This window comes from Cuculus canorus, chromosome 2, assembly GCF_017976375.1.
Source record: "Cuculus canorus isolate bCucCan1 chromosome 2, bCucCan1.pri, whole genome shotgun sequence".
In the NCBI taxonomy this organism is placed as follows: domain Eukaryota; kingdom Metazoa; phylum Chordata; class Aves; order Cuculiformes; family Cuculidae; genus Cuculus; species Cuculus canorus.
The window spans coordinates 10,234,354-10,245,775 of NC_071402.1; the positions used below are offsets into that span (position 1 = coordinate 10,234,354).

Consider the following 11,422-nt stretch of genomic DNA (forward strand, 5'->3'; position numbering starts at 1 on the left):
TATCCTCTATTATCCCCATTTTACTTTGTTCCTCTGCATCTTCTGTTGAAGGTTTTTGACTTTCTGGGCCAAGTATGGCTGGTCTCCAGTTTTCCATGTGACATTTTGGAAAGCTCCAAGAAATGAATACTGGAGTCTAGGCAACACAGTGCTTGAAATAGGACAATGGCCTTCCATAAAATGAACAGCTGATATGGGATAAAGCCAGTGGTGGAATCAACCTATATCTGACCTGGAAAAAAAGCACACTGGGCAGTGAATCTATATCCTCAAAAGAGTACATGCCATCATGGCTCGGTTTATCAGCAGGGATGCTATGCTAAGGTGACTCCGTCCGAGACTACATCCAGCACTGCACTAGTCCTTGCCCAGGCATCTCAAATATCTCCTTGCTGCATTCTCTTAAAAGTTTGTTTTATAGAGTCAGCTGTTGCTTCCCTTCCACTTTTCCCAAGACTGCTGCTCCTTACCAGATTTCCATTGAGTGCCCATGTAACATCACAAGGTGTTTTTCCTCTCAGCTTCCCTCAGCACGTATTTTCTTCTTCTTGCCTGTGGTGTCTAAATGACCTCTAAAAAAGTTTCTCCTTTGTTGTGCCAGCTGGCAGCTGTGCATGCTGGGCATACTAGCATGAATGTAGTCTGGGTGTCCACACCGAAAACTTGATTATTCTCTTCCACAAAGGTACATGACCTCCTAGCAGTGCAAGTGGGAGGAGAACTTGGCCTGTTGCTTCTACACCTGTTTTGGCCTTATGTAAAATAATTGTGGCAAAGATTTTAAATTGTAAAAGCTCCAAAAGTGGGGACTTCTTAATCCACTGGAAAGAAAGAGAAGTTCCCAGTATTTCAGAAATGCTGGACTCTTAGAGGAGATCCCTCAAATAATGTATTTTACTGCTGTCCCAACAGAATTGTGAAATGCCTTTCAAGAGCCGACCAAAGAAAGAGGAACCTACAAGAGATGTTCCTTTACCAAATTGCACTTACTTTATGTAGGGCTTTAGTCAGCCATATCTCCCTCTAAACATTGTGTGGTCAGGTGTTCACACATCTTTTTTTTTACCTGCTTTGCAGATGCAGGAACAGGGGAAAACATTGCAGAAGAGAGAGGCGACAGTAGCGACTTCCTTATGGAAGATATGATCCCCACATTCAAGACAGCCATCCGAGCTGTCAGGTAAATGCCTCTGACGCTTCTCAGTGCTTTGCTTTGACTTTGAATGTTTGTGCTTCAGGAAATCACATTTCCATGTTGCTACATGTTGCTGTTTTAACTTTTTTGAAATGCAATACATTCGGAAATTCTAGATATATTGAAAAGCACTGTATTTGAAGTCCTCTTTTAAAGTATGCAGAAAGAAAAATATTTTTCTGTAGCATTGACCATGCCATTTTCACAAGATCGTCCATAAAAATATTTATTATAAAATAATATTGTAGACAGTTCCTTATTAGAATATGCTACAAATATAGTATCTTGCTCAATTATTGACTATAGTGCTTATGTAAAATAGGAAATTTTGCTTAGCAACTCTGAGCTGACTCAACACTTTTTTATTAACAATTGTATGAGTGTGCAACCTACATTTCTGCTGTCACATTTTAATAAATGCTGAGGTCTCCATTTCAGCAGTCTTCAGCTTGTGATTTCAGCAGTAATCTTGTGACATGTGTCACATCTATTTTCATATCACAAGAGTTATTCCTTAGGTTTAGAAAACTCCTAGTAAGGCATGATAACATCTTTAGCACATCAAGCACATAGAATTTATTCACTGATGCTCTGTTCCTCCTCCACTCTGAAAAATGTCCCCACAGGAAAACACCCTGCTTTCATTGCTATTGCTTTTCATTCTATAAGTTGTTAAGTTTTGGGCCAGGGAGTTACTACTTTCCAGGTGATTATCGCAAGTCTGGAGTGCCCTAAAATTATCTTCTTAGAAAAGCTTCAAGGAAGGTGGTTATAAGCATATAATCATGTCCTTATATACGTAAAATATTAATATATATTCTCCTAGTTCTTTTCTAGTTGAGTGCAGGAGAACCAGTCATTAAAAATTCCAAGTTTTCTCAAACCTGCTAAAAGCCAGGTTCTTCAGACTTTGCTCATGTTACCCGTGACTGCTTCCCACATACCTGCTTGCTTTCAAACGCAAACTATATATCTGTGCTGTTTTCCAGCCACATCTCTGTAAGGCATGCTATTCTGCAAAACTTCCTTTCCCACATCCTATGCAAACCTAATTGGTTTGTGCAATTTCCCTTTAAGCTCAATCATGAGCCAAGCTGGGTTTTTTTTGCCTTCTATAGTTTACCCAGACCCTGAATGCTAATGAAATGTAATTCTTAAAAAGTCTTAATAAAGTCTTAAATAAAAATCTTGATAAAAATTATCTTTCCTAAATTTAAGTTTATACAGATTTAAAAAGCTTAAACTCCCCATCAACCTTGAATAAAAAACAGGTCAGAATCTTAACACACTTCAGCAATTCCCCAATTCAGACCAATATGAACATGGAAACTACTCAGAAAGAAAACCTTCAGATATCAAGCCTAAGACAGATTAAAGAAATGAAGTGCTTTTCTTTCTTTACGTTTGTGTCTCGTCTACTTTTTTGTTCTACCAAGATATAACAGTGCAAAGTAACGTATAAAAAAAACAATGAAAAAAAAGTACGTCAAACACTTGTCAAGTGCTCTGGACAGCACTGGTCTTTATTGTAAGAATTCTGCTATTAATTGCTGGGATATTTTATAAGAATAGTGATAATACAATTATTGTCAGATTATCTTTATCATTATCATTACCATTATTATTGATACTACTACTACAATAATGTTATACTGCTGTTTTTTCAAGGACACTTCAAACAGTTCTAAAACTTTTACTCTTCTCCACAACCTTAACTGCTTCTCAATTCTTAACTTCCTCAGTTTTATCTAATTAACATTTTCTATCCAAAATCTTTCCCAGGTGCAAAATGAAATCCAAGCTGAAAATTACTCAGCATTATATATATTATAAATTAACTTTGTAAGAGGCTTAAGCATAAAAAGGTAGCTTCAGCTTCACATTTTCAAAACCTTCTGTGACTTATATTGTTTAAAACCATTTCTAGTTATGATGATAACACTGAAAAAGGCATTTATGTGTTTAATTGATTTTAGCCTATTATTTATAAATAATACTATATACTATTAGATTACAAATGTGGTATGATACTAAAGATTCTCAGCTTTTGTTTTATAGCCTTGTTTTGAAATAATGTGCTGAGTTTCCAAACATCCAGAGTATTTATCAATTATTTGATAAAACTGCAAATTATCATTATGGAATCTATATAAGGAGTTAGTGATTTTTCTGTTTATTATGCAGAATACTACAGTTTCGTCTCTATAAAAAAAAATTCAAGGAGACTTTGAGGCCTTATGATGTAAAGGATGTGATAGAGCAATATTCAGCAGGGCATCTTGATATGCTTTCCAGAATAAAGTATCTTCAGACAAGGTAAGAATACTCTGGAAACTGGGGAAAATATATAGCCGTGCTGGTAAAATGGAAGCATAGATGGCCTATTTGTGTTCAAGGCCAACCAGAAGCCATGTCTTTGCATCATTTAGCTGGTCAGTAAGAAAACCTTTTCCCCAGGGGATAAAGGTTAGTGAGCATCTAACAGGGGTACCTGCAGCAGAGACCTGACTCATATTTTTAGCCATTTTGTGCGTATATATATGAAGACCTTTTTTGAGGTCTCCGAAGAAAAAACATGCCAGCAAGCCACATGAGATTCCTCTTATAGTTAACAGAGCACTAGCTAACATAGTTAATGGCCTTTATGGCACAATTAATTCCTGCTTAAACCAGATGCCTTCATTCGATCAGTTGAATCTCCCTCAATCTCCCCGAATTTTCTTTACTGTGTCGACTGGATCTCCACTGGTTGTAATCAGACAAAACCAAGGACCTGAGTCCTAGTCATTGTGTCTACGAATAATGAGATGCCATAGTTCACTGAGACATTGACTGATGGTCCAGCAATACTTGGGTGCCTAGCAAATGCCTCGTTAGCTTTGGGAAGTTTGCTTGGAGCTTTTTTTAGTTCCATTTTTAAAACTCCATTAGGTACCATGAAGCTATGCAAAGTACCTGCATAGATTGAATGATAAGACAGATAACTGCTCTGTGGACTAGTGCTGACTGCTAGCTTGGTGTGTGGGCTGAATGAACAGAGGCTTATTTGCACCTGAGCAGATGAACGTGCCAAATGAATGAATGGATTGATATAGTGAAAGCGTATATTGAAATATGAACCTCTCAAATGATTCTTTTGATTTTGTTCTGGATAAAAAGTCAAGTAGGATTCTTTGTGAAACTTCATACCTAGTTATATTTTTCAAACCAGGATAATAATTAGTAAAGACAAAAAAAAAATTACTCATAATTAGGCAGAATAATTGCTAGAAAGTCATTGTTTTATTAAGGATATCAGGAATTCCCATCTTCTGCCAATATCTGCTTTTCACTATGCACCACAAAACCTGATGGGTCTTTCCTGATATTTTTGGAAGTAGCTGTTCTTGGTTGCTTTTGACAACCATACTATTTAGTTCTTTTGAAGGAAATGAAGTCATGTCTTTCAAATGTTAAAAATTTAGAAACAATTAGCTACATAATTACTTAATTACCATGAAATTACCGAGTAATTACAATTCAATGTATTGCTTGTGGACCGTGAACAGAATAAACCTGTCATGACCCAAAGTATATTACCAAATCAAAACATATTTCCTTTCTGAACCTGTGCTACTGTTTGCTGCAGAGATGCATAGCATTTTCTATCACATTAGCATTTGGAGATGGACTTATGCAGTTGCACTTTTCTTTTTTTCAGAGTAGATATGATTTTTACACCTGGACCTCCATCTACTCCCAAGCATAAGAAATCCCAAAAGGGAGGAGCTTTTTCTTACCCTTCACAACAGTCTCCCAGGTGACTTTTTATGTCTAGCATTTTACATAGACCAAAACAGAAATTAAAAGTTCATTTGTACTAAGAAGCATGCCTTTCATTCATCCAGCTGGTATACTGTTATAGTAACGATTCTGAGGGAATATACTGCAACAAGATACATGTATGTAAAAGTTGAGCCAGAACAACACTAACTTCTCTAAAAACAATGTAGGATGGAAATCTAAACTTAATATCTTCTTAGTTGTCTAGCTTAGCTTCTCCATGGTTTGGAAATGTGGTTTTATATGAAATGTGTACATTTGATTGCCGATGTGCTGAATTTCTAACATTCAACTAGTAAACCCACTTAAAAAACAATAAAAATCAACAATAGTTTGAAGGTAAACCTTCAAAGTGAAAAAAAATCCATTATAGTTGCCACCAAATGTCAGGCAGACTTTTAATGATGCTGCGTTTAAACCAATAACTGGTGAGAGTTACTGAAAATAAATTGCAATACCAGATTTCTGAGTGTGAATGTTACAGCATGTTATTGTATTGCTGCATTCCTGGTAACAAGAATTCAATAATAAATGACATTTCTTCTGTTATTTGCAGCTATCAATCTGTCAATAAATATCCATGAAGAACCACACAAGACAATCTGTCCCCAAAGCTGTTATGGTTTCTCAGAACAAAAGTAACCTTACAGAAAATAAATTAGTTTGGCTCTATCTGGTTGATCCCACCCAGTGAAAAATCTAAAAACACAAATGTGAACAGAGAGACCTACATAGGTGGAATAGGCTATGATCATTTGGAAAACAAAGCAGACTGCAAAATTTGAATAAGCCTACATCAACAGTAACCCCATGTGCAAAATCTAACATGTTTTAGTTATATTTAGTTATCTGCTTTAGTAAGATGTTCACAGATATATTTTTGATTTTGTCACGAAGAGAAGAACTGGACCTGTTAAAACGAAAGTTTTAGAATACACTGGTTATAAGTCATGTTAAAGAACAAGTGCTTAGAAATTGTCTGGACTTTGACATAAGTTATGGAAACATGTAGATGCCTTCAAGGATTGTTTCAAAACATTTTGATAAAGATTTAACTTGATAATGACCATCCTAAATCCCATTAAATTAAAAATCAAAGTTCTTTGATTAAGCAGAGATCAAGTTCTTACCTCCTTAGTTAGTCCATCTGATGGATGGGCAGTAGGAAATTACATACAAGAAAATTTATTCCAAGTTCTACTTTAGATCTCGAGACAACTCTCTTTTCAGCATTTCTAGTCTCTGCCACTTAGTATTTGATTTAATGAAAATGAGAAAAAGCCCACTCAGCCTTAAAACTCAAATTCCTCTTTCAAATACCCTAATTATATAATTATTAGATTTAAATGGCCATCTGTAGACCCACTATCTAGACTATGTCAACATTTTTCACAAACCTGATTTTTTTTCTATGATTAATTTCACTTTCCTTTTGAACTTTTTGTTGCTCTTGTTTTTTCTTGATCTTTATCTTAACTTTGAACTAAATTATTTGAAATTAAAAATCAGGAATAGATTTTTGACAAATGCACCGGAATCACATAGAATAGACTTTTGTTCCCATTTGTATGATTAATAACTAAAGTCAGTGTTTTCTATAATGGGGCTCCAAGGAGCTATATGAATATACGGCCAAGATGTTAATTCTATGTTTGGATAGAAATTACTTACTGTGATGCAAAGAAAAATTGAACACTAATAGATTTATTAACTCTTTATAGAAATGATCCATATGTAGCCAAAGCATCTACAGCAGATACTGAAGACCAAAGTATGATGGGCAAATTTGTTAAAGTTGAACGACAGGTATGTGGTTTTATGGCAGTGATGGAGATTGAGGTGCTTGTACAGAAATGATAAGGCTGACGTAAATTCCATTTGGGTCTTTGGCTGACCTGGTCAGATTTGTACTGTTGGTGAAAAAGGCTCACACAGATGTTGTACTAATGATCACAAAGCTGTGCTATTGGTTTTCATGAAAGTGTGTGATTAACTGGGAAGTGTGCATCTTGAAACCTCTTGAATGAATATTATTATATGTGACTCCCACACCCTAATGATGATGTTTGAACGGGACTTTATCATTCCCTTAAACTCCATACTCATCACGCCTAAAGTTTTTTTGAGCGCACTCCCTTCTTTGCACAGTGTAGCACTCAAAAGAATTCCCTCCACAGGTATTTTTGGGCCTTCTTTGTGCATCTAACCTATTGCTTAACAACTCAAGGCACTCTTATTTTTAAATGTATAACTATGTAAGATGGAAGCAAGTGGCATTGATTCATATCAGTTCCTTTCATAGAATTTAAATGTTCAGGCACAAAGTACTATCACAAGAGAAACTAAACTAATCCTGATATTTAACCCTGATGTTGTGGGATTATTAAGGGTTAGAGAATAGATCTGTGAGCAAAGGTAATTCCATCTGTTCTATTTTGGTAATAGCTGTCTACTATATGGTATCAAAATTTCGGTCATAGCATTATGGAATGCTGTTGGATGCTGGACTGTCAAATATCCAGCAATACTAAGAATTTTTTTTAGCTTAGTTCATAGGGCAGTTAGAGGATAAGCTGGCATCCACCACAGTCCAGCTTCCAAGGGAAAGTCATGATTATCCTATAATTACCTTCATGACCGATAAAGACAGCAGCACACCATTGTGGGAGGCAGTGCACCTATGGGAGCATTGACTCTTTTATTGAACAACTGACTTGAGACAATATCATAACATTGGTATTTTTCAGGTGAACGACATGGGGAAGAAACTGGATTTTCTTGTTGATATGCATATGCATCATATGGAGCAGCTGCAAGTACAAGTTGCTGAGATAAGTCCATTGAAAGACACTGCTTCTCCTGCAAAGGAGAAGAGAGAAGACAACAAATATTCTGAGTTAAAAACAATAATATACAAATACACTGAGCAGTGTGCTCATGAAAGTCCTTACAATTTCCAGCAGGTTCCAGTCAACAAAGTCAGTCCTTATGGTTTCTCAGCACATGGTCATATGACTCATTCACAAGCTTTATCAATAGGTGGGCAAAACTCTGGCAGACTGCAAGCCACACCTTCCTCAACTTCATATGCAGAAAGGCCAACAGTTTTACCTATATTTACGTTAATGGACTCCCAGGTTAGTTACCACTCTCATGGAGACCTGCAAAGCCCTTACTCAGATAAGGTGTCTCCAAGGCAGAGAAGGAGCTTAACGAGAGACAGTGATACTCCGTTATCCCTTCTCTCTGTCAACCATGAAGAACTTGAGCGCTCCCCAAGTGGCTTCAGTATCTCCCAAGAGAGAGATGACTTCCCATTTGGCCTCAATGGGGGATCAGCATGGATGAGAGAGAAACGCTACTTAGCAGAGGGGGAAACGGACACAGACACCGACCCTTTTACACCAAGTGGCTCCATGCCGTTGTCTTCTACCGGAGATGGGATTTCAGATTCAGTATGGACACCTTCAAATAAGCCACTATAAAAGTGCGTGTGGGGGCAGTCACTGGTTGACTTCTCCATGTAATGTAAGCATACTTTGTAAATCTCACTTACTGTACACCCAAAGCTTACTAGTTCAAAACACCAATGGCTGCATAAGATGCATGTGATATTAGTGGTAGTCATTCTGCACCATTTCATACAATTTACTAATGCAGTTTTTTTCATGCTACCAAAACTAAGGAGCTTAGTTTTGAGCATGGTTTGCATGACTTTACCCTATATAAATGGTACAGCTGATTTCTTCTATGATACATATCTATCTGATACTCTTCAATACAAGAATGGTGAATTGATAACAGGTGAGATACAGTGGTCCTTGCTACATTAAGTAAACAGAGCAGCAAAGTAAATAACTTTTCAGGAGCAATATCCCTTTGTGGAAACATAACATCTGAATGCATTTTCTAATATAAGTAAATCAATCTCTAATGAACATAGCCAAGAACATCTAATATTCAAAGCAGAGAAAAAGCTGAGTCAAAGTAAATGTTCTTACTGAAATTATTTTGTGAACTAAATATTTCTCGTGCGATCTATTATAGAACTTACTCATGAAATACAATGTCAAAATGAAATTAGGGATAGAATTTAAAGTTATTGAAGACACCTCCTGGGATTGGTCATGGATATTTATTTATTGTAAAATGCAAATATAAATCCCTCAAACTACTTTGAATATCACCACTATTGTTTATAAAATGCTCAAAGCATGACTGCAATGCAATTTTGTAGAAAATTTTTGCTAATCCTGTTTGTTACTTACGGGGCCAAATTTTCTTTCTGTTCCAATAATAAGGTTGTTCAGTGTAAGGAATTCCAGGTTTATACACTTCACTCTTTTATTCACTTATGTGCTGCTAAATAAGGGGAATAATGTGATTGTGCCTCCGTTTCCCAATCTGTTAATTGGGAGTTATACTTCCATACATATGTACAGATTGTAAGGCTCAATTCACTGATATTTGCCAAGCGCTTTGATCTCCTCAGATGTGCAAAGTATTGCTATTCTCTTCCCTGTGATTTCCACGATGTGGGATGGTGCCAGGATCTGTTTCTCACTGTTTACTCTTTCTTTGGAAATGGACAGCTCCAAATCCATTAACGTGTGCCATATTTAAGATCAATGTACAAATAAATAAATAAATACCATTCTTGTCACCTGTCCCTGAGCAACAGAGGGATAAGTATGCTCCCTATGCCTCAGCCAAATATTTTTTCATAGGAAGTGGAAATTATGTTGAGGGAGAGCAGGGAAACAATCCAGGCCACTTGAAATGGGGCAGAAATGCATCAAAGATCTCACCACTACAATGGGAATGTAGTATCTATACAACTAATGAAACCTACCTGTCCAAACATGCTGTGCAGGATTCATTTGATGTCAGTCCAGGTGTCTATGAAACAGTGCATTTGATGTTAAGTTTGATGGCTATGCACTTTTTACAGTTGGTGAAAAACTGATCAGTGAGCACAGGGAACAAGAACCAAAGCACACATCATCTTTAGGATGAGATTAATCTCATTTTAAAACTCAGTTATCTACACTGACTAATTTTGTACCAACTTTTTAAGGGAAAGAGGAGATGACTTGTTTAGTTGCCAAATGATCAGGGACACCCACAGTCCATGGGAAAGCTCTCACTCCTACTCCACTGATCCAAGGAGCAACCTCTCTACCACGGCTCATGTCCACTTCCTGATGAGGATGACCTCTGTCACACACCATGACTTCATCCCCATGAAGTCCCCACTAACCAACAAAGATACAAGGATTTGGCCCATGAGAGATTTTAGAAGGCGAACTTTCTGTAGTGACTGCTTGTATTATACTGCAGCTGCACAGCTGAGTATCATTGGCACATCAAAGCAGAGCACGAGAAAGAAATACACATTACCGGACTTCCCATGTGTGACTGGGCATTACACAGGCATGGACAGAGTGTACTTAAATAGAAGATGACTTGTTGGGTTTTGCCCAGTGTATTAAACTTAATGTTTGCTTTCTCGGTCTTGTTGATATCACATAACAGTCATTCCATCCAGAGAGCTTCTGTTCTCTTCCAGATGAAGGCATTGCCTTCATCTTCATTGTTTATTCTCTGTTTAAAGATCCATCTAAATTATTCTGATCTTCTTACTTCACCAGCTTCTTCAGCTAAATTGTGATACATCCTTCTGGAACAGATCTTTGAAGTCTGGGCTGAGTCTGTGGAGATGTTCTGAAGCCAGTAACTATGATGACATGAGGCACAATTTTGGTAGTTACTTAATTGACAAAATAGCCATTGACCTGAAAGATAATCTGTGTTCAGTGCAGGTTAATGACTAAACTTGAAGAGAATAAAATTAGCTGACAAAAGTGTAATTCAGTACAATTTGTGATATTGAGAAGAATTCTTTGGCCATCAGTGGAAATACTAGCATTGCTCCTGCTGCAGTCTTTCTGTATAGTAATATGGGTCCGAGGCAACTCATAAGATTTAACCCTCACATGACAAATGAATGAAAAAGAATGAAAACTGATTTTAACATTCCTAGTCTACTTCTGTAATTGGTGTAAGTTTATGGTAAACAATCATGCTTCACTTTTCTAATATGCCAAGTGTCTGGCATCTCCACTGATTTCATTTGAGTTTGGCCCTTCTTAAAATGCTTTCTAGGTCTAAGCAATAAAATCTCAAGGCAGCCAAAACCCAAGTGCAATCTGAGAAATTAATTTGTGAATAACTTTGACAGTGGCTATTCCATGCAATTCTCTACCCAGTTCTCCCTCAGATTCTTCAGTTCGGGTTTCTAACTCTCCCATGCCAGGTCATATAAAGGGAATCTTTTCTTATTATTAAGCCTGGCTGAAAATCCATAAACCATGTTATTATAAAGCTGTTAATTCCAAGAGAAGA

At 36.8% G+C, this 11,422-nt stretch overlaps 1 protein-coding gene across 5 annotated transcripts in view; it reads left to right on the forward strand.

Moving 5' to 3' along the window:
- Positions 1–10,705, forward strand: part of KCNQ3 (potassium voltage-gated channel subfamily Q member 3) — a 198,115-nt gene extending 187,410 nt beyond the window's left edge. For all 5 annotated transcript variants that reach the window (XM_054059686.1, XM_009560043.2, XM_054059688.1 and 2 more), the window contains 5 exons: positions 1,078–1,180; positions 3,380–3,511; positions 4,896–4,994; positions 6,739–6,823; positions 7,765–10,705. In XM_054059686.1, coding sequence (XP_053915661.1) covers positions 1,078–1,180; positions 3,380–3,511; positions 4,896–4,994; positions 6,739–6,823; positions 7,765–8,502 — 1,157 coding nt within the window. In that variant the 3' untranslated portion in view covers positions 8,503–10,705. The remainder of the gene's footprint in view (positions 1–1,077; positions 1,181–3,379; positions 3,512–4,895; positions 4,995–6,738; positions 6,824–7,764) is intronic.
- The last annotated feature ends 717 nt before the right edge of the window (positions 10,706–11,422 follow it).